The sequence below is a fragment of the Lutjanus erythropterus genome, chromosome 11, assembly GCF_056507025.1.
Source record: "Lutjanus erythropterus isolate fLutEry1 chromosome 11, fLutEry1.hap2, whole genome shotgun sequence".
Taxonomy (NCBI): Eukaryota; Metazoa; Chordata; class Actinopteri; order Lutjaniformes; family Lutjanidae; genus Lutjanus; species Lutjanus erythropterus.
Window position 1 is genome coordinate 32,296,192 of NC_139327.1, and position 27,107 is coordinate 32,323,298.

The following is a 27,107-nucleotide window of genomic DNA, read 5'->3' on the forward strand; positions in this document are numbered from 1 at the left end:
TTTGGAAAGAGACACTGGTTTTCAATTTTTTACTGTATTTTTTGGTGCTTTGGGCGCCACAAGCCGAGTGTCATCTAGCTCCATTACATTGGAGAGAAGGCAGACATCTCTACCATCAATGTTTCCAAAACTCTGCAGGTCACACCAAAACAATCTAGTTGGATTAGTAGCACTACAGGCCAAGGGAAAATATATATTTTTGATTTTGGGGTGTTGAAGTAATTGGTATCGACCTGTTCTGTTGTTTATGTATGAGGATGTATTGGCGGTTTCTAACTAGTCAGTATATTTTCCAGTTGTAGAGCTCAGGTGTTTGCTAGTTGCTGTTTTTTTCTGTTGAGTTTTAGTGTCTCTCAGTGAACTGTTAAATATCTGATCATATTTCAATCATATCATTTTATCTCAGGGGAAATTTGCACCAATTAACAAAGAAACTTAAGCTCCTGGTCACAAGGAACACAAATGAAACATGGTAGTTCACAATGAAATAAAATTAGAAATAACAAAATCTTATTATTATTCTTATTCTTATTTGAGAGTAAAGTGAAAAATTAGTTTGTATAAACCATTAAAAATCAAAGGCACTTCAGTAAGGACAGTCTAAATGTATAAATATAAATTGCACAGAGCATTGATAAATGTCAATAGCAGTGACAAACCTTGTTGTTTTAGTAGCTAGCTTAAATAAGTAAATAAATAATAAAACATATATTCAGTTTATTGAGATGTTCATGTATAACATTTGCACGAGGAACTGCTGTGATTGGTGGAACTTGCTGGAGTCTATGATGATTGATCAAATTTGTGGAAAATTTGCAGTGGACAAAACTGACAGATCACACAGGGATTGGTTTGGAACATTGCAGCTTCCTGGAGGGACCGAGTAACCTGGTGTTATAACACTCCCCAGTCTCCCCTAGCCACCCTGCTATTCTGATGAAAAATAACCCAGTGTGGAGCCATTTTGATCCTTCAAAAGAAAGGCAAAATAGAAGTTCACAGACAATAAATACTATGACTTGCAGCTGGTTCGTTATAATCCTATTAATTGGGGCAATTAATGCATTTTAAATGGCACATTAAAAAGGCTGCATGCAGAATGACTTGCGCATGAAGAGGACGGTGAAAACAGAGTTAGGAACATTTTTCTTCCCATGCAAAAAGAGCGATCTGTAAGAATTTGTCGTCCGTCAGTCCTCGCAGAGAATCCCTGGTTTCCACATCAGCGGTTCTGGAAGTTTTGGTGTTAAACGAGCTGCAGGGACTTTTTGTGACTGACGCCCCTCCTGCCTTTCTGCCTGCCTGCCTCCTGCCTGCCCCGGTCGGTCGCTCGGTCTCTCGCTCTGGTAAAAGGCGCATGTGTGTTATTGCTGTGATGTGAGTTGAGCCGCATCCAGACGCACTGGCCGCCGCTGGCTGATGCCCCCCCCCCCTCCCTCCTCTCCCTCCACCCTCATCCTCCTCCTCCTCCTCATCTCGGTGGTGTTGTGCGCAAAATCTCCAGCGCCGGACGGACGGACGCAGTTTGACGGCACAACCGAGCGGCTCTGCTCTGCGGGGGGATCTCCAAGAAAAAACGCACAGCAGACATGGATATTTAACGGCCGTTTGATTCTTTTTCTTTTTGTCTCTTTGTTTTTTTCTCCCCCTGTGATGTTGCTTTTGCCCCGGGGGTGTTAATTAAAGCTGCTCGATGTCTCTCATCAGTTTATAACCGAAACAAAATGAGGATTTCTTCTGGCGACTGCTTTCTGTTGATGTTCTCTGGCTTTTGGGGACTGACGATGGGTGCTTTCCCGAGCAGCGTTCAGATCGGTGAGTGTTTGAGCCTCAATGTTAACATGAATCATGTGAATGAGCGTCCTGTCTGCTGCTCTGCCCTGCCGTTAACACCTCAGCACTACTCAGAGTGCAGACTGTTGATTTCTCCTGCAGAACCTCCTCTTTTTCTTTCGCTAAAACATCACATGCAGGAGACAGGCTTTATGATGCATGTTTAACACACACACACACTCTCTCTCACACACACACCTAATGCGCTTTGTATCTGCAGGCTAGGAGAGTGTGTATCCCAGTGCACTCCGCCACTGCAGCAGATCAGAGCAGCAAAGTGTGTGTGTGTGTGTGTGTGTGTATTCCCTATGCAGGCTGCCTGTGCATTGACTGCTGTTAACACTCTTGCAGACCCCGCTGCAATAAAGCTCCCACAGGCCCCCACAGCTTCTCTTTTTTTTCCCCCCAGCTTTTCTTTCAAACATCTCCATGTTTGTATTGAACAACTTAGTGTTTGTGATGGGAGGACATAAAGATGATGGATTCATGCTTTTCATTTCACTAGCAGCAGCAAGCGGCAGCAAGCAGATTGACGGGGCTGATTTAAAGGCAGGGAATGAAAAGAAGGGCACACTGTGACCTCCAGTTGTGGATCATCACAACCCTCTAAAATTAAAAAATATATATATAAAAAAAAATCTATTATCAGAAAAGCAGCCAGTCATGTTTTCTCCTGTAAAAAAATCACTGCACCGTCACAAATGAAATGAAGAAGGTGTCAGAGTTTCTGTGTTCTGACCCTCCTCTGCACCCCTGCTCGTAGCGGAGTTGAGGCACATCACAAGCAGTCAGGCTGATGAAAAATGACAAGCTGTTCAAATGATTCTCCTTGTCCTTTTATATCAACGTGATACTCGAGTCGCCCACCCCCAGGGAGGTCAGGGGTCAGGGTCAGTTACAGAACTGCACCCCTGGAACCGAGGACACTTGAGCTGGGCCGGGTGGGGGTTTTTTAAACCTGCTAAACAGTCAGAAACATGTGCTGCTGATTCAGGCAAAACTACAGTGGTGGGTGAATTTGAAAACTGCTGTTTCACACACAGTTTTCTTGTGTTTTCCTAATTTGAACCTTTGCTCATGACTGTTTGGCTAATAGCATCACTGCCAATGATAGTAAACACCAAATATTCCACTAATAATTAAAATAACAGTCTGATCAGAATCAAAGTGGCTAATGTAAACACCTCAATGGGGAGAGACTGGCCTGATCCAGCAGTGACAGAAGGAATTTTCAATCTGATTGAGAGGGTTGATGTAAATCTTTAGTGATCTGACCAGTAAGAAAATAATGACCACATAAAGCAGAAGTTTCAAACTCAAATTAGGCTGGAGCCACTGATGGTATTGTCATCTAATAAGGTGTCCACATCAGTGTTCAAGCACTGTAAGAAAGTGCAATATATCTGAAAATCTGCTTTTTAATTTAAATTACTAATGTATTTTTGCCATATTTAACTAAAAGCAGTTTAAATACATTTATTAATTAGCCATGCATTGGATGCAAACTCACTTTGAATTAGTCTTTAATCCCCCTGATCAAAAATGGCGAGCTGTGCCTCGTTGGTTGTTTTTTGTCTGTGCTTTTGTCAGTTGCTGAATTGTGTTTTTATCTCGACTGTTTATGAATGATAGTTTAATTTGGTATGAAACAACCGGAAAAATTCTTAAATAAAACACGATTATTTTGTGGGCTGCAGGTAGGGGGAGCAGGGGCTGAAAAATGTCCCCCAGACCTGCAGGTTGAGGCCCCTGATGTTAAATGTTTCTCTCTCTGACGTCTCTCTCTCTCTCTCTGGTTAGAATAAAAATATTCTTTCTGTAGATGTCAGCCCCACGTGGGGGCAGGTGAGGTGTCTGGTTTGACAGGAACATGACAGCAGCAAAACAGTTCAACCCCAAATCAAATATACATAGTTTTGCTCTTACCTGTTTAATGCAGCTTGGTTTACCCGGGGGTCACAAAATGACAGAAGGTCAGGGGCCAAATTATAAACAGACATTAATAATAGTGTTTTTCATCAGATAAGCTGAATAAAACTTTCTTGCAGTGCCACCAGGTGGGAACACTACACTGCAGCTAGAACGTTTTGACTTGAGATTGCACCTGATGTTAGCAACCTTGCATATAGCAATTGTTATTTGGCAAATTAAACACAGTGGTTTAGGACTGATATAAAGTGGCAAAATAAAGGCAGATTTATCTGTCCCTTTTTCATTGAGTTGCCTGTTTTCATTTCCACATTTGTTGTCCTCAGTCATCTTTGCCAAGCAGCAAATTCAACCCCAGCAGCCTCACGCAGGTCAGCTGTGCACAGAAGTGAAGTGTCACCAGAGGTGGAAGTTAGAGCGGACCAGACCTGGGGGAAAAAAACAGCGTGAATCAATATATTTTCATTGTGAAATATCAAAATGGTCAGAGAGCCAGATTCAGCCCTCGGGCTGCAAGTTGAGTTTTTCCAAAACTCAGCAACTCACACCAAACCTATCTAGATGGATAAACAGTCCTATAGGTAAGAGGGAAAATATGTGTTTTTGATTTTGAGCTGAACTAGCCTTGTAAAAGATTTTAAAATGCCAATACTGTTCCTGGTGTAAGATGTGGCTCCATTTTGGAAACTACCAGGCGGAAACACTTCTTCTTCCTTGGTAAACTGGACCAACGTCTTTTTCTTCTTCTTCTGTTATATTCCTGGCAGATTAGACACATCACAACGGCCAGAGGCAGTTTGCACATGTCAAAAAAGTTTCTGATTAATGCACGTTTTATCGGATCACTTTTATTTAGTGTCCATGGAAATGGTTAAGTTGACATTTCTAATCAGAATGATTTCAGTCAGATTGAAATGTTGTCAATGTGTCAAGGCTCGTATGGGTGATTGAAATCCTTGAAAACACTTGAATTGTAACGTGGTGTCAAGGTTTGAAAAGTGTTGGAATTTGGTGTCATGATAAATTACCTCATGACTAGTTTGCTTTTTAGACAAAGAAACAAAATAAGTTGGATATTGGCTCAGCTGGATTATACAGGATGCCAAAGTGACAGGTGACACATTTTGAAACATGAAACATATTGTGTTTTCCTTTAATTTATCATCTTTCTGTAAAATCCTATCACAAAGTGTAATTTTGGTCGTTTATAGCACAATAACTTCTGATTTAATGTGATGCAGAAATTTAATTAATCATTTTGAGGATATGTGTAGAAATGTGGAATTTACTACAGCTGTACGGTGCTGGAAAAGCTTGAAAATACACCTTGAAAATTCTTGAAAAGTGCTTGAATTTGACTTTGAAAAAGATCCATGAACCCTGATGTAAACAGCTGTTGTTGATGTGATATCTGCATTGTTATATTTCCCATTTGAGCCCTGTAACTGACCTCTAGGAGTGTAAAAAAACAAAAATGCACCAGTGTTTCCTCACCCATTAGTGTTTCATCGCCCATTAGACTTTGTTTTGCGCAGCCACCACAAAGCTCCATCAGCTCACAGAGAGGGCAAACAGCTCTCCAATCAACACTTGTCAGTTTCAAATAATTGTCAGTGAAAAATCAACACTTATTAGCAGCTGGAAATGTGTGTGTACACATGCGTGCAACACAGAAACCAGATCACAAACAGGCTCCAGTCATGGTGGCAAACATGCTCTGCAACTGCCACAGATTCAGTCTGACACCAGAGAATTATAGATCACACTTTTCATTCATTAGTGTTTCATTCATTTGCACCACTGTGGGTTTTTCTAAGTGTCACGGTGGCTGCAGCCTGTCCCAGCATGCATTTCATGGAGGGCAGAGGGGATATATTTGACAGGACTTCAAAAAAAGACCAAAAGCTGAAATGTTCTCAGAACAATCCTAAAAATTACACAAGTACCAAAAGTACAATGAATGAAATGCACCTTTAAAGTGAAGCTGGATTTTTAAATCGATATTCTAAGCAACACTAAAGGTCTGTCAGAGTTCTGTAAGGATTTACAGGTTCTCCTTTAAGGATGTTGAAACTCTTGTCACATCTGAAGAAGATCCTAACATCATCTGAGTAGTCTGTGTGTGTGTGTGTGTGTGTGTGTGTGTGTGTGTGTGTGTGTGTGTGTGTGTGTGTGTGTGTGTGTGTGTGTGAGAACTTGTAAGGCTGTGACTCTTCATATGTGATTCACTGAGGTGGAACTGATGTTCTCAGATTTACTGACACCAGGTACATCAGCACACATGGAGACCCCATTTACACCTGGTACTGTAATCTGTATGTGGACAAACGCATGTAAATCAAGGTGTGAACGCACGCAAAATCGGTCAGACCAAAAGATTCATCATGTGACCACCTCAGTCCCATGGAGGCTGGCCTGACCCGCCTCGACTGGTGGGAATTTTATATCAGGTTTAAAGGGGTGGTGTAAACCTTTTTCATAATCCGTTCAGTAGCGAAATGGTAGCCCCTAATAACCATGTAAAGCCTTAATCCAATCATTTCTCCGTGGTTGGAATAAGTACAGGCCTGGAATTCCATCGTTTTAAGGGGCAAGTCCATTTGGCCTTTGGTGGTCAATTTGTTTTAGGGCACGAAGGCCAAATGTCAGGGCAGCAAGGCCATCACATAAAACAGTGATTTTAAGTCCAACGGTCATTTTGACCTTTGACTTTTAAACTCCAGAGTAAGAGATTAATGCATTTTTTCTGTTAGTTTATCTTTAAAAAAAAAAAAAAATTCACAGCAGTATTTTTCTGTAGGATAATAACCGTCAATGATCCGATTCAAATTTTAGATTAATCTAGAATTACTGAGAGTGAGAAACAGTTAAATCTATTTTGTAAGATTATGAACATGCTATTTTGACACTAATAATAACACATTTCCATCCAGAACCATTACAAAAAAATAACCATAGCCTATGGGAAAAGCCTAGAAACAAGTACAAAATTAAAATCAATTAAAGATGGAAACGCTGCAATTTAAAATAAGTAAGGGTACTTTGTTTAAAAATTTGTGAGCTTTAACACAAAAATTCAGTGAGTTACAAGTGCTGAGACACAAAAAGTGTTACAACCGTCCCTGGTCTCCCCTTCTTTATTTTTAATTAAGTCTAATTAATTAATTATTTGTATTGTAATGTCAGGAAATTGGAAATCAAGACCCCTTGAGAAGTTTTACTGACAGAGACAATGATAGTTGCTAAGTAACCAAGCTGCATGTCCAACTGTACAAAAGTAATAATGTAACAGTCATAGTCGCTGGTCAATATGACCGCTTATGGAAAAAATAGGCAAAAATTATCACATTTTCTTTGCCTTTCGTGTAATTTATATTAAAAAATGTTTAAAATGAAAATAAAGAGACCTTTGGGAAAAATCAGGTACCAGCATTGTATTTTTAATTGGACAAAGATATTGCACATATAAATTTGAAAATGGTCAAAATGGCCGCCTTGGCTGTTCAAGTGTTAAATGTCACTGGTGACTCTGAAATAATGCTGTAGTTACTATGACTGGATAGTTTACTGAAAGACTGCTTATTTTGATAGAAAATAATTCAAATGCATCATCAGTTAACATCGTCATTAATAAGTTCAGTAACAACATTTTTGCAGCCTGTCAGGAACGTTAATTAATATAATTTCCTCATTATGTCATTATATATGCGTGTGGATGTCCCTCTTGTCTAAGAGCTAATTAGTTCCTACCTGTCGTTGTTTAGGGGGGGACAGGTATGAGCGTGGTGCCATGTGTGCAGCAGTTTTGTTTACACTGCTGTGAACCTCAAGGAGTGAAGTTTCGTGTCCTGTGCTGTCAGGTGTTTTGGTTTAGAATAAATACACAAAGAGAAGTTGTAGCAGCTTATTACGAAGAAAAGGGCGGCGGTGTTTTTTTTTCTTCATCTTCAGATTAATTTGCCGAGACATTTAACTAGTTTCCGCCTGCCAGGACTTATTGGACAGCGGCTGGCTGCGGTCTACAGCTGCATTTATTTCAGTTTCACATGGACTTACATGGGATTTTACGGACAGTTTCCAAAGTCGTTGCGGTCATTAGTGGATGATGTTGAGGACAGCGAGTCTCTCACTGATGATGATGAACTCTGCGTCATGGCGATTCTTCAGGTGTTTACTTTATCGAGCAGCTACTTTTCGTGACGTGGTAATGGGTGTTGAAGTAGTTTTATGAGTACGAGTATGTGAGGACAGTATCGGGACAGATACCCAACGCTGGTATCGGTGCATCCCTACAAATCTCCTACAAATTAAGTTTATAGTTTTTTATTATAAACTTCAAACTATTATAAACTTCCTCGACCTGAGACGGTTTGACTAGTCGACCAGATCTGTCTGGCTAATTTGCATATGGAGATCCGATCACAGTAGAAACAGAATTAAGACCAGGAGAACAGCTAGTGTAAACTCAAAGGCTTCCGATCCAGATGTGCTCTTCCAGGTAACGCGCACCAGGTGGAAACGGGGTCAAAAACAAACAGGATCTTTGGAGCCGCAAGAGTCTCATTTTTTTTTAGCAAACCAGATGGCACTTAGGAAACTTCAAAGTCTGCGGCCCCTACAGTGTGGAGCCACGGTTTGTACTGAATCTCATTTTGTGCTGCGTCTCGCTGAAAGGAAAGTCATAGCTGAAGAAGTGGGATTTAGGTCGAAGCTTGATTTTTATCTTCTTTTAATTAGCGGTGAAGAGAAGTCTTAAAATTTGAAATGCGCGAAGGGCATTCCTGCTGATCGGTGGCCAAGATAATCAAACTGTTGACACTTTTTTTTTTTCTGTAAATCTGGAATCAGCACCTCCTGTGAGCATTTGGTGGCAAGTGTTAATCAATGGGACATGAAGCCATCACTGGAAATTATATGAAAATCATTACAGCTCCAGTATTATCGTTATATGCGGTAAGATGGAGCGGATTTACATGAGTGGGCGTCATAAAGGAGTAAAATATTCTAAAGTTTTGCCTTTTAAAGAGGTCAGCCATAAAAAGAACACACTGACATTTTGTTTTAAATGACATTTATACTGTCTCATCCCAAGAATTATAGCCTGAAGTGAGATTTTAAATGTGAAACAAACTGCTTCTAACCTGATACACCGGTGACATTTGCATAACCATGAAGAGTGTAGCCGAGATCGTCATATATGAACAAGGCTTGAATGTAAAAACAAAACAAAACAAAAGAAGAATTTAAACCTTAAAGTCAGGCTGATGTTGAGCAGAGCTCTTTATTTATTTGTTTAAACTGGATCTTGACAGTGGAGCTGCTGTGGATGAAAAGTAGTGTTGATCCAGAAAGATATTTAATCCACATTATGTACATTTTTCTGCTTTCATTACTACCCAGTGAGCATTTTTCTTTTGGAAAAAACAACAGGTCACTGATGAAGAGACAAAATTGGTTCAAAAGTGAAAGTTTTTTTTAGAAGTAGTTATTTATAAAAACCTTACTTATCTCCATGTGAAATCTAGACATAAATGATTTTCCTGCTGTGAAGTATGGATACTGCAGTTTGGGAAGCATATGCTCAAACCTGTGGTGAACCTTTAATGACAATGTGATAGGAATTATGTTTGTTAGTTTGTAAATCCGCTTTTTAGTTTACTAAATAATACATGTTGTGTGACAACAATCTCCTCTACCACAGCTTTCCAAAAAGTTTGTTTTTTTCTTTTGATCCATCTTTCTAACTTCATCAATTTAAAGTTAAGTTGAAGTTTATAGATCACAGCGTTTAAGTTACAAATTTTCCTCTTAGACCCTGCTTAAGCAAAGTTTTTTACGCTTTAGGAATCGAACATAAGCTCACCATCAGAATCTAATCAAATCTTCTAATCATCAAATCTAAGAACATTTTAATAAATTAGGCCCAACTTGAGTGTTCACATGAAGGCCATGAAGGCAGGATTTGCAGCAGTGAAATTTCCGTCCTCCACAATGTGTAAATAACAGCCTGTCATCACTTTGGAGCCGAACTAAGAAACGACATCCAAAGTTCTCAGTTGAAAGCCAGAATTAAATACTGGGGAAATTTACAGTGTCACAGCAGCAAAGTGAAAAGCAAAAATATAAAGAAGCATCAATAAAAATATAAAAATATAGCGAGAGGAAATGTAAAAATAGGAACAATATAAACGGGAAATATAAAAATAGGAACAGTATATACAATATAAGGAGACTCAACACAAGACTCAACCTCCAGTCTCCTGTATTTAACACATTCACCGGCTACACATATTAACTTTCTCAAAGTTTTTACGTCACATGACTCTGTAAAGGCCGTCTGGAAGAAAGTTTTTGGCAGAAAGCCCTCAAGACCTGGAATATTTTGCATAACTGGATCAAGAATTTTCGAAAGAGACACTTGTTTTGAATTTTTTTTTGGTGTTTTAAGCATCATAAGCTGAGTGTCACGTACAGTAGATCCATTATAATGGAGAGAAGGCAGACATCTCTACAGCCAGTATCTCCAAAACTCTGCAAGGCCAGGGAAAAATGTGTAGTTTTGATTTTGGGGTTAATTGTCTCTTTAACACCATTTTAAGTGTAATTACTGACTCCTTTTGGAGTTATAATTAAACACGCAACACTAACCAGTGTGAGTTTTTCCTCAACATTTTGTGCATGTAGCTTTAGACAACAACACCACTTCTGAATTGCTAAAAAAAAATCTTAGAAAACAAAGTTTACTAAAATAAAGAGGTCATGTTCAGAGGTAATGTTGTTATGTTGACGCAGTTTTGATTTAAAGACAATTTGTTTTGACTCCAGCTATTTTTCAGCAAAGAGTTGAGTATAAGAGATGAACTCAGATCTCACCAACACTAAAAATGTAACTCTACAGTGAGCGCACTTTATTTTTTTACCTTCATGCACAGAAATTCTCCTCTTATGTCCTAGAAGCTTCTTGTCAGCAGCATATAGTTTGTATTTATGATGAAACAAAAAATTTATGTTGAAATGATGTGTTCATGACCAGATTTCACCTACCACTGAAATATGACTTTGGAGAACCTTCATACTAATTAATCAGGATTGGAAGTAACTAATTACAAATACTAAAATTAAGTAGTTTTTTTTTTGGGTACTTGTACTTTTCTGAGTAGATTTTTTTAATCCATACTTTTACTTGTATTTATGTTTTGCACAATATACTTTTAAAATCATAATTGAGTACAATTTGAATCAATATCCAAGCCAATCAAGTGATCTGATTACTAACGAGCCAATGAAAACCAGCACATATGGACAAAAAAAAAAAAAAAAAAAAAAATCCAAAATGCTGCAGTATGCACAGGTTTAGAGTAAAGATGTTAATTATTAATCAATCAATTAATCACTGTAAAGAATTTCACCAATTAAAACTAACTAGTAATTGATATTTAATCAATAGTCTAGAATTAGAAGTAATTGCAGTGCTTGTACTTGAGTACAGATTTTAAGTACTCTTTCCACCACTGTGATTAATATTATCTCCCTTTCAAACTGCAACTGAACAAATTATTAGAGAGATTAAAAGTTAGTATTTTGTGACACAGGATGTTGTAACCACATTTTAGCTGGTTGAAAGCAGGTCTTAGACGTTCAGACTGAATATCACCCAGTTTTCGACTAGAAATCACAGTTGAAATTCCCAGCTGGTGCTCACTGGGTGTGAGACGAAGGTGATTTACTGTACGTGCTAACCGGACTGTATCCTGCATTGTCACAGAGCCTAGCGGTGTTTAAAGAGTCATGAGTTGCTTTGCTGTTGGATTAACACTGAATTGTCAGCAATAGGATATTGGCAAAGTGATTTACCAATCCAATAATGGGCTTTTATTACATCTCATATATTGTCCAGTCAGTTGTGTCCGCCTCTAATATGATAGAGGTTCTTCTCTGACCACAGCTACTAAAACGTTCTCTTAAAGCCTCTTGAGAGCCTTTTGATAAAAGCTTTTAAACACCATGTTGAGGTTATCCTCGAAAGAAAAACAGCGCTCATCCGTTCAAATGACTAATGTCACCTGAGTTTACCTGACAAAGATGTTTGCATCCTCTGACTGTGATCACAATCCTTCCCAGTTTTTTAATGACAAAGATTTCTTAACCTCAACTTTAAAAACCCAAACCACAATTGTTTCTTTAAAGGTATTCAGCTAGTCCCAGTCTTGGTCTGACACTGTGGTCTAGACTGGAATATCAGTTTTCATGGATCCAGTTAAGTATCTTGATCTACGGGGTGGATTGGCAGAACATTTGGTTCAGATGTTCATCGCTCCCAGAGGATTTTATCGCCCGAGTTTTCCTCTAGTTCCACCAGCAGGTTGACATTTTTCATTCATAATAAAGTGTCTCAATAAGAATTGGATGGATTGCCGTGACATTTGGTACAGATGTTGATGAATTGTAATAACTTGGGTGTTCTTGGGTTCATCTACACCATCGTCCTATCAGCCTTTGATTTATGACCAACAGTTGCAAAATTAATGACGTTCCCATCGGCCTCCGCTGTACTTTGTGTTTAGTGCTAATTAGCAATCGTTGGCAGCCTCGCAGACCCGGTAGCATGAATACAGACTCTCAGTCCTGTTTTAATCCAGAGCACGATCTTTCCCTAACCTTTAATGTCCAATGTGTAAGATTTAGGGGAATTAATTGGCATAATGCGACAGAAATACAACAAAAGAGTCCCACCCCTTTTCACAAGCTTGGTACCCAGCAGAACCTCGGTCAGCTTTCTCCTTTCCTGTTTCTTTGTTTTGATAAGCTTTGTGCTCGGCTCATCTTTGTTAAAAAGAAAACCAAATTTTGAAGACGGTTGTAAGATGTTGCTGGCAAACTTATAACATGTTACAGTGGAGATGATGACTGAGCCTCACTCTTGAAATTATTCCTGATTAATAAATTAAAAGTTGTTTGTTTTAAAATGTCAGAAAAATGGTGAAAAATGTCAGTCAGTGTTTCCCAAAGCTTAACAACCCAAAAATATTCAGTTTACTGTCAGAGAGGAGAAGAGAAATGAGAAAATATTCACAATTAAGAAGCTGGAATCATTAATTAAATATAATTACTCAAACTGATAAATTGATTATCATAGTTGCTGATTTATTTAGTATTCAACTGATAATCAATTAATCGCTGAAGCTTATAATTCTAGTTCCATAACTGACCCTTCACTAAGCCCCGCCTCCAAACAGCAACTGTCCAATCATAGGTTAGCAACCGTAACAAGAGCTGTCAAGCTTTGCATCTCTGGAGTCTGGACAGTGGCGTCTTTTTTGCCGTTTCTTAAAAACATGAAACACAAAAGTACCCATCTGGTGAATGGATTAAACTAAAACTAGTTTATTAGCTGCAGTCATTTTAATTCCAGCCAAACTTGTTAGATACCACTGCATCTGTATTTGTTCTGTGGGGGTTTGAGGAGGAGGATCTGCGCTGATGCAAAGTGAGGTGATGATGATGATGATGCATCTCTCTCTGGCTCGCTGTCTCAGGTCTAAGCCGGGTTAGCTTAGCTCTTATTCCGGCTCTCTTCCATGATCCCTTTCTCAAGATCAGCTGCACTAATCGAGTCCCTGCGCTTCCTTTTCCCGTGTTAATTAGTGTATTTCTGTCATCTATCACGTAGATTTACCTGCTGTCTTTCACCATCTCACCAATGTTTGCAGAGATGTAAGCTAGCTTTAGCCTCAGTCTTTTAGCATTAACGTTATATCATGTTGTTAGATAACTTTACATAAACTTTCACAGGGTTATTGTTTTAAAACATGTCAGATGGAAACAAAACATCAGCTGGAGACTTCTCAGTTGACTCAAGTCAAGTTAGCATTAGCTCACATCAGCTAGCTACACTTATGTAATCTGCTTATAAGTCCTCTTTTTGTCTGATGTTGGTGGCATCCATCATAATGGTGGATTACTGCAGTGTTCTGTCTTCTGTTTTTTTTTTTTTTTACAAATCACACACTGCCATAGCCTAATGTCACATCTTAAGGTAGGTAACGTTAGTCAAATGTTAGCTAATTACCCAGCTAATCTACATAAATTAACCAGCCAGCTAGTTAGCTAGAATTTTGCTAACTTTGCCTTCAAACGTTGGTTGAGTCGAGCACAGAGCAAAACAAAGTACAGGAAAAAGGAAAGCAGAAAGTTTACAAGGTTCAGCCGGGTACCAAGCATAGTCAACTGTTAATGGAGCACAGAGCAAAAAGTAATAGTTAAGTTTCACTGAAGTTTGTGATCCTCCATCTCAGAAGATACAAATCACCTGGTTTCACTCACTGAGATGTTCTAGTGTACAGTGAAGATGAGTCACTCCTAACTCATCTACTTTAACCCTTAATGGACATCGAATATGGAGACTCAGTCTCATCAAAATAAGGGTGTGTGGCCCTAATTTCACTTCACTGACACACAGAAGTATTCTATTTTCTTCTCATCACAAAAACTCTTCCTTCTTAATACATTACTGTTTCGTATTGACTCTTAAAATCTCATTTGTATTCAAACTAGTGAAAATGTGCAGATTGAGGTGAGATTGTTTCAGAAGTTTTCTGCCTTCATTTTACTGCGTGTCTCTGTGCTCGTCAGCAATAATTGAACTGTCTGTTAGATCGTGGATTGTTCTCTATCGCTTTTTTTCACCTCAACCTCCTCCTCCTCTTGTGTTTCTCTCTCTCTCTCTCTCTGTCCAGGCGGTCTGTTCATCAGAAACACTGATCAGGAGTACACTGCCTTTCGTTTGGCAATCTTCCTGCACAACACCAGCCCGAACGCCTCGGAAGCCCCGTTCAACCTGGTGCCTCACGTGGACAACATCGAGACGGCCAACAGCTTCGCCGTCACCAACGCCTGTAAGTCAGTCACGTGGCTTCATGTTGTGTTTGTGATCACTTTAAAACAGGAAAATGAAGCTTCCTGTAGAGCAAAGTGTGTGATGTGTGATTAAGAAAACAAGCATGTGAGGTAACTAGACCAGGGTCTTTCCAAGATATAAGGGCAGTTTGTCTGTTTTTTTATTAGAGGGAAATTCAGTTTTATTACATCTGGGTTCTTAATTTTTACCATAGTTCATATCTGTAACACTATCATTCTAGTCGCCAAGTTAAAGGAGTAGTTCTCATTATTCTGTACCAAGGAGCTCGAGAACTTTTTGTTTATACATGGATTAAACAATCAAGAAACATGGTAATCAGTGATATGTTTATGTATTTTTAAACTTCTGATGAAGCCAGGCTAATTGTTTCCCCCTGCTTCTAGCATTTGTGCTAAGCTAGGCTAATCAGATTCAAACTTCAACTTGGTTAAGAAGTTTAATTTTGTGTCATTAGGCAAAATTTCCATAATAACCTTTAAGCATAGTGTAATTTAAGCGGTCTTGGCTCTGTTTTGAGGCTTTAGAAAATCTAGCGTGTGATATGAGATAACAGGTCAGCTGATTGTTGAGTCTAATTCCCAACACATGACACGATTTCCACGACACAACAATCAACGATTTGCGAGCCACAAATCCAAAGCCATGATAAATAGAGGACTTGGGAATGAGACTCAACAATCGAGGGGCGTTACATGGAGTGGCCACATTATCAAGGGGAGATCTCATTAAAGCCAAGCGCCAGGCTGAGACCCAGCAGGGGACTGATATGGATCCGTGATCTGGGACTTATCATGGAGAAATTATAGGTGACTGTGTCTGTATCTTTCTCCAGAATTAGTTTCTGTGCCTGTAATTCACAGGCATGAAATTGAAATACGTCTTTTTATCATTTTCGGAAATAAATTGTTTAATTTATCTGGTTTCAGTAAAATAAAAAAAGTCTGTTTGGCTAAGAAATACAAGTATTCAGACGATAAGACAGGTTTTGAACAAACACCCGGGTTAGTCAAGTTGTGTGTTTGTGAGTGTTTAGTGTCTCTTGACAGTTTTACAGCCGCTCAACTTAAGAAAAATGCATCATTAGTTGAAAGACACACCTTCAAGCAGGTAGCCCTGTTGTAATGGCGATGCAAATCCCTGTTGTGCTGAGTCACAGCGAGTCCAGAAATGAAAAAGTGGGTGATAGTCTTGTGTACTGGCTGATACCCGATCCAGCTGTGTCGAAGGCCTTGCTGGCAGGCTGCTGGTATTGGAACAACCCTCGTGTTTGTCTGGTAACCTTGTATTTTGAGTTGTCCACACACACAGTATTTTATATGCACTGAGATCCGATCCTCAGACTGATTGTGTTTGTGCCACCTGGCGTGTTTCCAGATCTCCGCAATAATTTCGATGAGTACAATGTCATCATAATTGATGGAAATGATTCAAGGACCCAAGATGAAAAACTGCAGTTATTCTTAAAAAGTTAGATATTCTCCACCTCTGTTATGATAAATAATAAGGTCATTGCTATTATGAGTAAAACTATGATCATTGTCATTGCTGGCAACAGTTGGAGTGATAATAGAAAAAAGGTAATAAGATATTAATGCAACTGGAGTCAAAAGGTGGAAATGTGGAAATGACACGCATTTTGTTTTTGTGTTTCCATCCTGCTGAATATACATGTATGTGTGTGTGATGATTTGGCAGTACAGCTGTGTCTGTGAGTGTCTGCTGGTTCACATCTGATCTGAGCAGAGCCGCACACGCTGAAGGGGACAGCAGCTGTAAACACACAAACAACAATCACACTCTCTGCCATGGTTACATCTCCTAACAGTAGTAGGCAGTGTTTTTTTTTTTTTTTTTTTTTTTTTTTTAGTGATGATCCCGGGGGAAATGTCCTCTTTCTTCCTGCTGTCTCTCTATGTGTGTGTGTTTGTGTGTGTTTGTGTATGTGTGTGTGTGTAGGGGGTGGGGGTTCCCACAAAGACCATAAAACACTGCGGCCTGATGTCTTCTGCTATCTATGGTGTGATCTGGTGTTAGAAAAATCAATGGCTAAATTAAGCAGAGAATGAAGTGCTGTTATGTTCGCTTGGTAATCGAGGGGGTGTTGTGTGTGTGTGTGTGTGTGTGTGTGTGTGTGTGTGTGTGTGTGTCTGTGTGTGTGTGTGTGTGATGAGCAGAGACAGATTTCAGAAATGCTCTCATTCTGTGACTGACACAGTAAGTCTTGCAGTATTTACTCCTACTTAAAAACTCACATTTTGGTAAATAAGCACCATTAAAAGTATGCCGAATTAGCCGTTAGCATTTCATGTTTGTGGTGTACCCATAAATGTAAAAGCAACTATCACTGGATTACTTTGATAGCAAAGAAAATTTAAAAATGTGAATATTTTCAGGCGAGTTCTGTTTTAAGTCGTGTTTTATAAGGAGCAACTTTTTTTTCCCCATTATTTCTAAGCAACTTTCTGGAAGTTTTGATGGACATTAGCACCATTAAAATTATGCAGAATCAGCTAGTAGCAGTTCGTGTTTGCAGTGTACCCACAGATGTACAGTCAACTATCACTGGATTACTTTGATGGTGGATTTATGGATGTCTGGATGGACACGAGACACCAGATACCGATATCCTGAGAAAGTTTAAGTCACACTGAATCTAAAAATATGTGTATCGTGTCTGTGTGTTCATATTTGACTCCAAGAAGTACACTTTTTTTTTTGCACCAGTCCATTTTGCCTCACTGTCTTTGCTCCATCCTTCCTCCCCTGCTTCTTGTTTTCTTTTGCCACATAATATTTGCTTTTCTCTGGTTTCTCTTACTGGAAATAGAGCTGGGCAACATGGACAAAATCAAATATTTGAACATTTTTGACCAGATACCTTGATATTGATATTGTGACAGTGTTGTAAATACTTTTACAAGGCTTAAGATATTTACTCCTATTTCCAAACTCATGTTTTGGCAAATTAACACCATTGAAATGATGCAGAATTAGCTATTAGCAGTTCGTGTTTGCAGTGTAACCATGTATGTATAGTCGGCTATCACTGGATTACTTTTATATTGAAGAAAACAATTCTGTTTTAACAAGTATTTTACTCGAGGGATTTACTTTTACTCCCAAACTCATGTTTTTGGTACAGTACTATAAGGAGTAGTGCTATAAGGAGTGCTGGCTTGTGACTCCAAGGTGGATGAATTACAAATTCCACCTCAGTATCTTTGCTTCACATCTTCCCCTCTGTGTGTATTTTATCTTTGCCCCTACTTCCAAACGTCCAGGCTCACATTTTGGTAAATTAGCACCACTAAAAGCATGCCGAATTAACTATTAGCAATTCATGCTTACAATGAACCCATGGAAGTGCAGACAACTATCACTGGATTACTTTGATACCAAAGAAAGCTTAAAAATGTGAATATTCTCAGGCAAGTTCTGTTATAATGTTATTAGTGCTATTTAGGAGCATCTTTTTCCACTTGTATTTATGTATTTAGTTTGGATGGACACCACATCCTGATATAAAGTGTAACTGAATCTAAAAATATGCGTATCATGTGTGTTTATATTTGAGTTATGACTCCAAGAAGTATCCATGTCCAGTTCTCCTCCGTATCATTGCCTCCCTCTGCATCCTGTTTCCTTCTGCACAGTTATATTTGCTCTTCTCCGGTTTCTCTCATTGGAAACCTTGAGACTGTGCTGACGTAAGCATGCGGTTTAAATGCTTTTATAACCGATACAGATGTGAATCTTTAAGGTTTTGCCCGTTAATGACCTCTAAGATGAAACTGCAGTAGATGAAGCTGTATTGGTCTCTGTGGGTAAATGAGCAGCAGATGGAGTAATGCAGGAAAAAATAAGAAAGTAGGTTATGAGCACAAGAACAGAATATAAGATGTGCAATTAAAATAATTTCAGGGTGATATATACTTTATATATGCACGCTTGAATGTACAGCTCAGAGTTGCAGTATATTTAAACTAGACTGTGGGACATAACATAAATATTAATGTGGCCTTAAATATTACTTAAATATGCAACATGTTTGCTTCTTTAAAGGAAACCTACATAACCGTAATGATCCAGATCCAAAGTACTTGAGTACTGTTATGAGCTACTTAAACTTTATCATTTCCTGTGAAGTAGTGTCTCTATTATAATAAGAGACCAGTAAGGCTGCACAATATGATAAAAAAAACTCATTTTTGATTATTGTGATTTTGATATGATTCAGGATCAGTCAGAATGATCATTTATTCATCGAAATTTTAATTTTCACTGCTTAAACAAATGGACTTAGGTTGGCAGTCTGAAAAAGGCTTTAATGTTCACGTTTTCTCTCACTTTTTGTTTGTTTAAAAATCATCTTACATCTTTTAGTTTCTTTTTTCGTTTTCTTACATACTGTCATGTTATTTCTATCTTGTTAGTTATCATTTTTTATGTCTTTTTCCATTGTCTACGTCTTGTTACGTCTATTGTGTATGATATGGAGTGATGGATACATCAAGGAATCATCTTTTCTGTATGTTATTGTTCAATCCATTTAGTGTGAAATCAGTCTTGATGTTGGGAAAGTGGCACACAGTGATGTGAAATAAAAATAATTATCAATAGTTCCCTTCAAATACGTTAAAAGTAAAGTAACAAGCATATTTTAAAGATGTACGGAGTAGAAAATACAGATATTTGTGTTAAAATGTATGGAAAAGTTCTCAGAAAAATAAATACTTAAGTAAAATACAGTTTCTTGAAAAATCTACTTAAGTGAAGTAACCAATTTAATATACATAAATGTAAATAAATAAATATTTGTGCTGCAGCTTAAGAAAGAGGGGTTACAAAATCTGCAAAGTCTTTATTTCCGTAAGTAATCGGTGATGTGCAAGGTTACACCATCCTGGAAGCAGGTGTTTTGTGTTCATGCGGTCAATAGGGACACTGAGATGAGGCGGTGAGACAGGAAGCGGCTGTGAGAAGAGCTCTAAATGACCGCCGTAATAAGAGGAGAGCTGCAGTTGGGTAGGTGCAAACTGTATATTTCCAGGAACAGAAGAAACTGTGGTATTTTTCACCTCTACTCTAATGGCTGCACAGTCACAGGAAGTGAGTCTGCAGCACATTGATTGGCCAAGCCAAATCAGAGCAGAATTACATGAGCCAATCAATGGCTCTGATAGCTCAGGGCCAGCTGGGAATCTGAGATCGAACCACATCGCTTGTTTTCGCCCCCCGTTTTCGCATTTCCCAGGGTCTTTATTCCCCTTTTTTCTTCTCTGCCCGTGTTTCGCTCCATTGTCGGCGGCCCTGAGATAGATAGCGGTTATGAATAGACAGCGTTTGCATGTGACGTTTAAGGGCATAGCGTACATTTGGGAAGGGGAGATGAGAGAAGGAGCTAATTTGTGAGGAGAGATTAGGCCATTCAGCGGCTCGGCGTGCCGCTGTCAGGAAGGCTGATGGTGATAATTGGTGGGAGGACGGGGACAAATGTTGTTCTATGTTCCCATTGTCATTGATAATCATTCAGTCAAGCCAGACACCCTGATAAATACTGTTTGATTCACTGTATGGACTCCATATCCTTCACAGTGGAGTTACTCGTTACTGTGATTTAAAGCTTTTATTTCTCGCAACTTGCGGAGGTCCTGCTGTCGGTAGTTCACACAGAGAAATAATGCATCAGGATCAAGTTAATTGTGACACCTCTGTATAATTACCATTAACAAATGAGGCACTGGTCAAGACATTTGTTAGTCTCTGTGTCGCAGCGGTGGTATTCACGGTCTCCCACAGGCTGGGAATTTATCTGCAGTGCTTGACTCTGTGGGAGCAAACCGGGTCTTCTGCCAACAAATGGACTTCTGAGAATTATTTCTCTTTCACATAATAAAAAATATTCCAACATATGTAAATGCATGAATTCATTAGATTATAAAACAATAACTGGGGCCTCGAATATTAATCTAAATGCACCATATTTTCTATATTATTTTGTTTTTATTGTTACAACCACTTTTCCACGTCAGCCAGCATAACACCCTTTTTTTGGGGGGGGGGGGGAAATTCTGGTTTATCCACCCACGTCTTTTATAATAAGCTTTCTTTAATAGAAGAAAAATGTCATTTTTTAAATTCTAGACACAGTGACGTTAAAGGATATGAGTAATGATATTCTATATTTTTCTTATTGTCAACAAATCCATGAAAAGACCCAAACCAACAATGAACTAATCCTCCGAACAAAGCCTGACACTTTATCTTACTGTTCCATAGCGCTCCATCAGTGAGTCACACCGCTGCACTTGGAGACATGTTCCTTCATTTCCACAAACACACACACACACACACACACACACACACACACACACACACACACACGCATATACAAACTGTAGTTAATGTTGAGTCAATCCCAGTAAATTCTCACTGGATCACCAAATGTTCATTAATCCGCCGCTGAAAATAGACCCCAAACAAAATGCACATCTGACTCCTGTTTGAGTAACGTTTCCTAAAAACCACTGCGGCCCAGCTGTTTTGGGAAATAAAAGTCTTTTTTTATGCTGGGGATCCTTTTTGCGTGATCTGTTTTTGTAGATTTACATCTTCAGGAGGAACAAATGGACTTTGGTCTGAAAAGTCGCAGACACGATGAGGAAGTTTGGTTTTGATCTTGGGACCTGTTGAGAATAAGAGCAGAATAACACCAATATAGAAAAGAGATGAAACACTATGAAAATGTCGTCATGATTACAGTTACCAAAATTATCACGGTCGTCATTGTTACTATGTTTTTCTGAAAATGTCCTGGAAATGTTCAAAAAGTACTGATACACACACTGAAATCGTTTCACCAAGTTTTATTTTGAAAACCTCAATGATTTGAAATGACATCTTGTCCTTTGTGATGTTTTAATTGATACAAAACAAACCAACCTTGCTGCGTCTACGTCTGGGTTATGAGTTGTGACGGCAGCTAATGAGCAAAGATATTGTTTTTAAAGTTTACATTTAGAGGGGTACTTTGCTAGCTTGCTAACTAATCTTAAAGTTATGTTGCCTTTCCATAATAAAGTTCGCTAGCTAGCTAAACTAGCAGCAGACAAGCTAATTAGCATTAGCTACATAGCAGCTGTCCAAATAATGGCAGCATGTGATCTGTTGACAGTGTGGAATATCTGGAACTTACATACACTCTTCTCTCCTGCTTGCTAGAACCATAAAGGAGCTTTTTTGTCCCCATAGGAGAGCCCTTTTGGTTCCTGGTAGAACCTTTTATAAACGTTCCACCCTGAGAGTTCTACCTAGGACCCAGTATAGAAGGTTATAACCATCCATGAAAGGTTTCATCCAAAAACCCTATGAGAGATTCTTAAGGAGAACCCTTCTCCAGTGTAATGGTTTCATCCTTTATGGTGGTTCTATCATCTATCTTTCCACTCAAGTTCTTCCACCAAGAACCTTTATATATTCCAAGGGTTTTATCTGGAGCCCACCCAAGGGGGTTCTACTCAGAACCCTCATATATTCTAAGTTTTATCTAAACCCCCTTTATCTACCAGGAGTGGAACCCTCTTATAATCCATTGTTTTTATCTAGAATCTGGACATTTCTACCATTAATTGATGCAGGAAAAGACATAAATTGATGCAGAAAAATTCACCAGAATGCAGGAAATGAAGTGTTTGACGTTCAAAATCTGTTGTGGAGTGGACCTGACCTCCAATTCATGTGTGTCCCCGACAGTGTTAAAGCGAAACCCACATCCTCGGACCAAGTGTTCCTCTCAGAACCGAAAGGTTGAACTTGGGTCTTAATTTTGTAGTTCTGGTGAGGAAGGAACTGTAATTGGTCTCTGTCCGTTTTATTGAATAGATTCTTCTGCACACAGTGTTCAGACCTGATTATCAAACTTTGTGATGAAGTGAAAAGCTGCGTCTCACTGCTGCATTTTGAAAGAGGACATCAGGTCAAAACAGTGACACAGTTGTTACTAACTTGCCTGGAGGGACATCAGTGGTGGGCAGAGAAACATTTAATGTTATGTCACCTACAAATGCTGCGTGATGCATCACTTATATCACACCCATTCTGGAGAATTGGGACAAATTGTGTGCTACCTTAAAAAAAACCAAAACTTTTTTCTTTATTTTTGCTAACACTCAAATTCCTTTTTTTGGTGAAATTTATTCTTTAATAATTTATATATATATAAATATATGTAATTTATTAAATGTTTTGTTTTGCTTTCATTTTTTTTACTTTATAAACTTTTGCTCTGCCATGAAAACACCCTCATCTCAGACAAGAATTCACAACTTCAAACAACTGAAAAATGTATTTAAAGCCCCCAAAATCTAAAACTAACAATGCCTACATATAATTTAGGTGTTAAAAAAAGTGCTATTATAATCAAAATATATTTTTATGAAAGTTGTATCCCAGAATTCTGTCACCTCTGTCAGATTTTTACAAAAACATAATTTAATCAGGCATAAAAAGGGTTAGGTGTAAGGACAAAAAAAAGGTGGGAATACTCTATATAAACTTTATATTTTTGGACAATGTCATGACGTAATATTGCTATCAGATGTGTCTCAATCATTACAGGTCAGCTCTGTTGCCCTAAGAATTATGGTAAACAAAAATTCCTCTATAAATACAGTTTTGATTACATTTCACAGGGACTGAAACCTGGAATTATTTGTTTTTTAGCGTGCAATCACATTGATGCATGCGTGCACACTGGATGCAGATTTTCCATCCTTCTGTGCTTTTTTTTTTTATAACCTGTTATTAAGATAGAAATCCTGTCTCTCACATGTGTGGAGTGGCCAGAACAAAACAACAGACTGCCTGGATTATTATGAAACACGGAGCCAGCAAGATGATCATTTCATGGATCTCTGCCTCGCTGCCCAGGTGTCAGCGTTGGTAATGTGCAGCAGTTCAGGACGGTCAGAGTCACGGTGAGTGTTAGTGAGTCCTTGAACTTGAATGGCTTCCGGACCGTTTGTCCCCTGGATGTGAGCGAGTCTCCTCCGGGAATTCAGAGTGCAAGTCAACGAGAACATCCAGGTATTTGTGAGAAGGGCTTCTGTGCAAGTTATCAACATCAGCAGTGAAATGTGTCTGAATAAAAGGAGAAAATAGGCAGAAAATTGAGGCACTGTGACCGCGGTACGAGTGTAACACTTGAGAAGTCGGGATATCCCATCTATTTTCAGTACAATGCAGCTGATACACTCGAGAAAAATACCTCACTGAGGAGATTTCACCTCAACAATACTCTGCAGGGTAATTCTCTAAGCTCAGATTCTCCACATTGAAGTGGAATGAAAATGAGAATACGTGAAGAGAATAATTGGAAAGAAGTCTTCTTTGTTGGTGACAGATTGAGACTGCAGTGAAACTCCACCCACCAGATTATACTAAAGGCGACAATTTGACATTGGAATTTTCTTCCATTTTTTGCATCAAATGAAGAAAACCAATCTGAAGTACAATGTGTGATGGATGTATACTAACTACACTAAGCTATAAGCTAACCTCATCCTCACATTCGTCTCACTATCTCAAAATTATAACTCCACAAGAATACATCACATTTAAAACATCATAACTGTGATGGATGTCCCAGTGTCCTGACTGAAAATTGTCCCTGTGAAGTCCAGAAAAAAAAGATTTCCTCCGTCCCTAACCCTACCCCTAACTGTTCATGTCAAGTAAGGGATAACGAACGGTGAGCAGGTCGTTATTGTGAAATAAATTCCAACAAGATGATGCAGGTCTTGATACATCATGCTTATTTCATGGTTTCTTAAAAAAAAAAATATTTGGCACACATTTATGTGACACAAGATATTAATTTTAAAATGATTTTATGGCTTTATTTCGCAATAGTGACATGCTCACTGTGCATTATCCTGCGTGTTACATGGGTATGTAGCAAAAAAAAACAATAATTTGACACAAAATATATTTTGAAATTATTTTAGTGATGTAAAAATGATTTTATTGTTCCTCCAGAGTCTATGATCAGAACTGTTTCCATAGCAACGGTCTGTTCTTCATAGCAACAGTCTGTTATGAAGAAGTAACAGACCTTAGCATGCTGTAATCAACCAATCAGGCATGTAATAAAGTTAAATAACGAAAGACAGAAAATGAGAAAGTGTGGCAGATACACTTTACATCAATATGATTCAAAATAACATTTTTTTTTTCTGGGCTTTCAACATCAGATGCCCCTCGCCCAGGTGGCCCACCAGGGGGTTGATCGAGGCCAGGCTTGTATCCCAGCAGCAACAAGCTGCAGGTCTGCCCTCTTTCTCCAAGACCACCTGGTGGCTTTCTCTCAGTAATGTTTGATACACCCCTCCTCTTCGCAGCTTCAGTGATTCTGATCAGAGCTTTACCGAGTAAGTGTCGTGCGAAACCACGGCAGCCCACTTCGGTTGGGTTGGTGAGCTTGCCAGCCTTGGCTTCTGCACGGCTACACAAGCTTGCGATATTTGGCGAGCGTCTTCTCATGAGCCTCCTCCGTGCGCTCCTCCCAGGGCACTGTCAGCTCCCACATGAACACCTGCTTTGTGGAGTTGGAGAAAATGACCGGGTCTGAGGGGGGAGTGTTGTTTGTGTGATATGACCAGGGAATTTCAGTTGTCTTCCAAGGTCCACGCTCAGCTCACAGTCTGGGACCATGGATCGCAGGCGCAGCCTAGTCGGTCATGGGTCGGGCTTCTCTCCAGCTTTAAGAAATGGGATGTTTCTGTCATGGAAACTGAATGTTTTAAAATGTTTTTGAATAGGTGAAATGATCTGTCTTGTGACTGTCCTGGCTGTTGTTGCTGCTGAGTGTCTTGTAAGTCCATATGGGCACCATATGGTGGAGGACACTTAATAACATCAATCAATAACGTCAATCAATCATTCAATCAGTCTACAGAAGGCTTGGGTTCTGTTTCATGCAGTCCACCATGTTAAACCAGTGTGTTTCTACAGTAGTCCAGAACAGACCGACCGGAGCCTCAGGTCAGAGAGAAAATGATCTGATCCATTTCATGTTCAAGTATTCACTTTTATCGTTTCCCTGGCCTCCCATAGAGAGTTTGTCCTCTGGAAGGGCCCTTCACCACATTCTGTCCATTGGAAGGACACATTTTGTCAACTAGAGAGGGCTCTTCACCACACTTTGCCTACTGGAATGAAACTTTATAGGGCCCTTTACCACATTTTGTCCACAGGAAGGGTATTTTACTACATCTTGTCCACAGGAAGAGCACTACATAGGACATTTCATTGCATTTTATCTATCAAAGAGGAATGAGTGAAATACACTATTTAATAAAATTGACCTCAAACAGATGGAAAAATGATTCTAGTGAGCTGTTTATAATGTAGTTTGGCCCTGTTAGATCTCCACACTGTCATTATGAAAAAAGACTAAGGATAAACTCTAACCACAAACATGTAGAAAAAAAGATAGAAATCTAATCAATATGCCTCTGAGCAGCTGCAGAGTCCTCTGCGGTGTGTGTAACCTTTTCATCTGCAGTTCATTCATTCAGCTGATCCTGATCCTTGCGGTGTGTTTCGCGGTAACATCGCAGCCAGACAAAGGTTTAAAAAGGCGTGTGGGGGGTGGGGGTGGGGGAAGGGGTTAATTTGACCTCCTACATGCTGCCCCTGCCTTCGCCTTCATTGAAACAGTGACATCTTAATCTGCATTGAGTCATTTATATTCAGCGTGGCGCTCTGGCTCACTCCAGATCCAGATAGTGAGCAGCCGGCGCTCCTATATGCACTCATGCGGCAGAGGAGACCCTACATTTCCTCTACCGACGCTCACACGTGAACACACACCTTCCTCGTCTGTCCTCGTGGATGAACAAGCCCTCCCAGTTGTGTTTTGTGCGTTCCCGTGTGTGTGTTTGCAGGGATGCGCACAAATAATCCAGCTGTGCGGCATGTTAGCTCTATTTAAGTCTATTAACTCCCCCCACACGGGCTCCATTCAGAGGGGCTCCTCTGCTCTGTAATGCTGCCCCTTAAATGGCTGCTGTGGCCCCCATTTGTCTGCAGAATCTTTTGATGAAAATATACAGGCCTCTCGGCGATGTATAGCCTACTTGGATGTGTGTGTGTGTGTAATGGCTGGTGTTAGGAGGAAGAAAGGATGGAGAGAAAGAGGGGGAGGGGGCTGCTAATGAGAGATTAATGTGGCGAAGCAGGGAGGAAGATGGAGGATGGAGGGGTGAGGAGATGTAGAGAGTGAAAAAAAGAGGAGGAGATGGAGAAAAGGGATTTTTACAAGAAGGGATTCATTATCCCGGTGAAAGGTAAAATGTAAGCATGATAATGGAGGTAAAGCAGCTCATGTAGACTAGAGTCTGAGCTGTTTTCATTACTTCTCTACATT

General features: G+C 39.3%; 1 protein-coding gene across 2 annotated transcripts in view; it reads left to right on the forward strand.

The window, feature by feature from the left end:
- The first annotated feature begins 1,499 nt into the window (after window positions 1-1,499).
- Window positions 1,500-27,107, forward strand: part of gria4b (glutamate receptor, ionotropic, AMPA 4b) — a 172,371-nt gene continuing 146,763 nt past the window's right edge. For both annotated transcript variants that reach the window (XM_084729992.1, XM_084729993.1), the window contains exons 1-2: window positions 1,500-1,815; window positions 14,499-14,657. In XM_084729992.1, coding sequence (XP_084586118.1) covers window positions 1,725-1,815; window positions 14,499-14,657 — 250 coding nt within the window. In that variant the 5' untranslated portion in view covers window positions 1,500-1,724. The remainder of the gene's footprint in view (window positions 1,816-14,498; window positions 14,658-27,107) is intronic.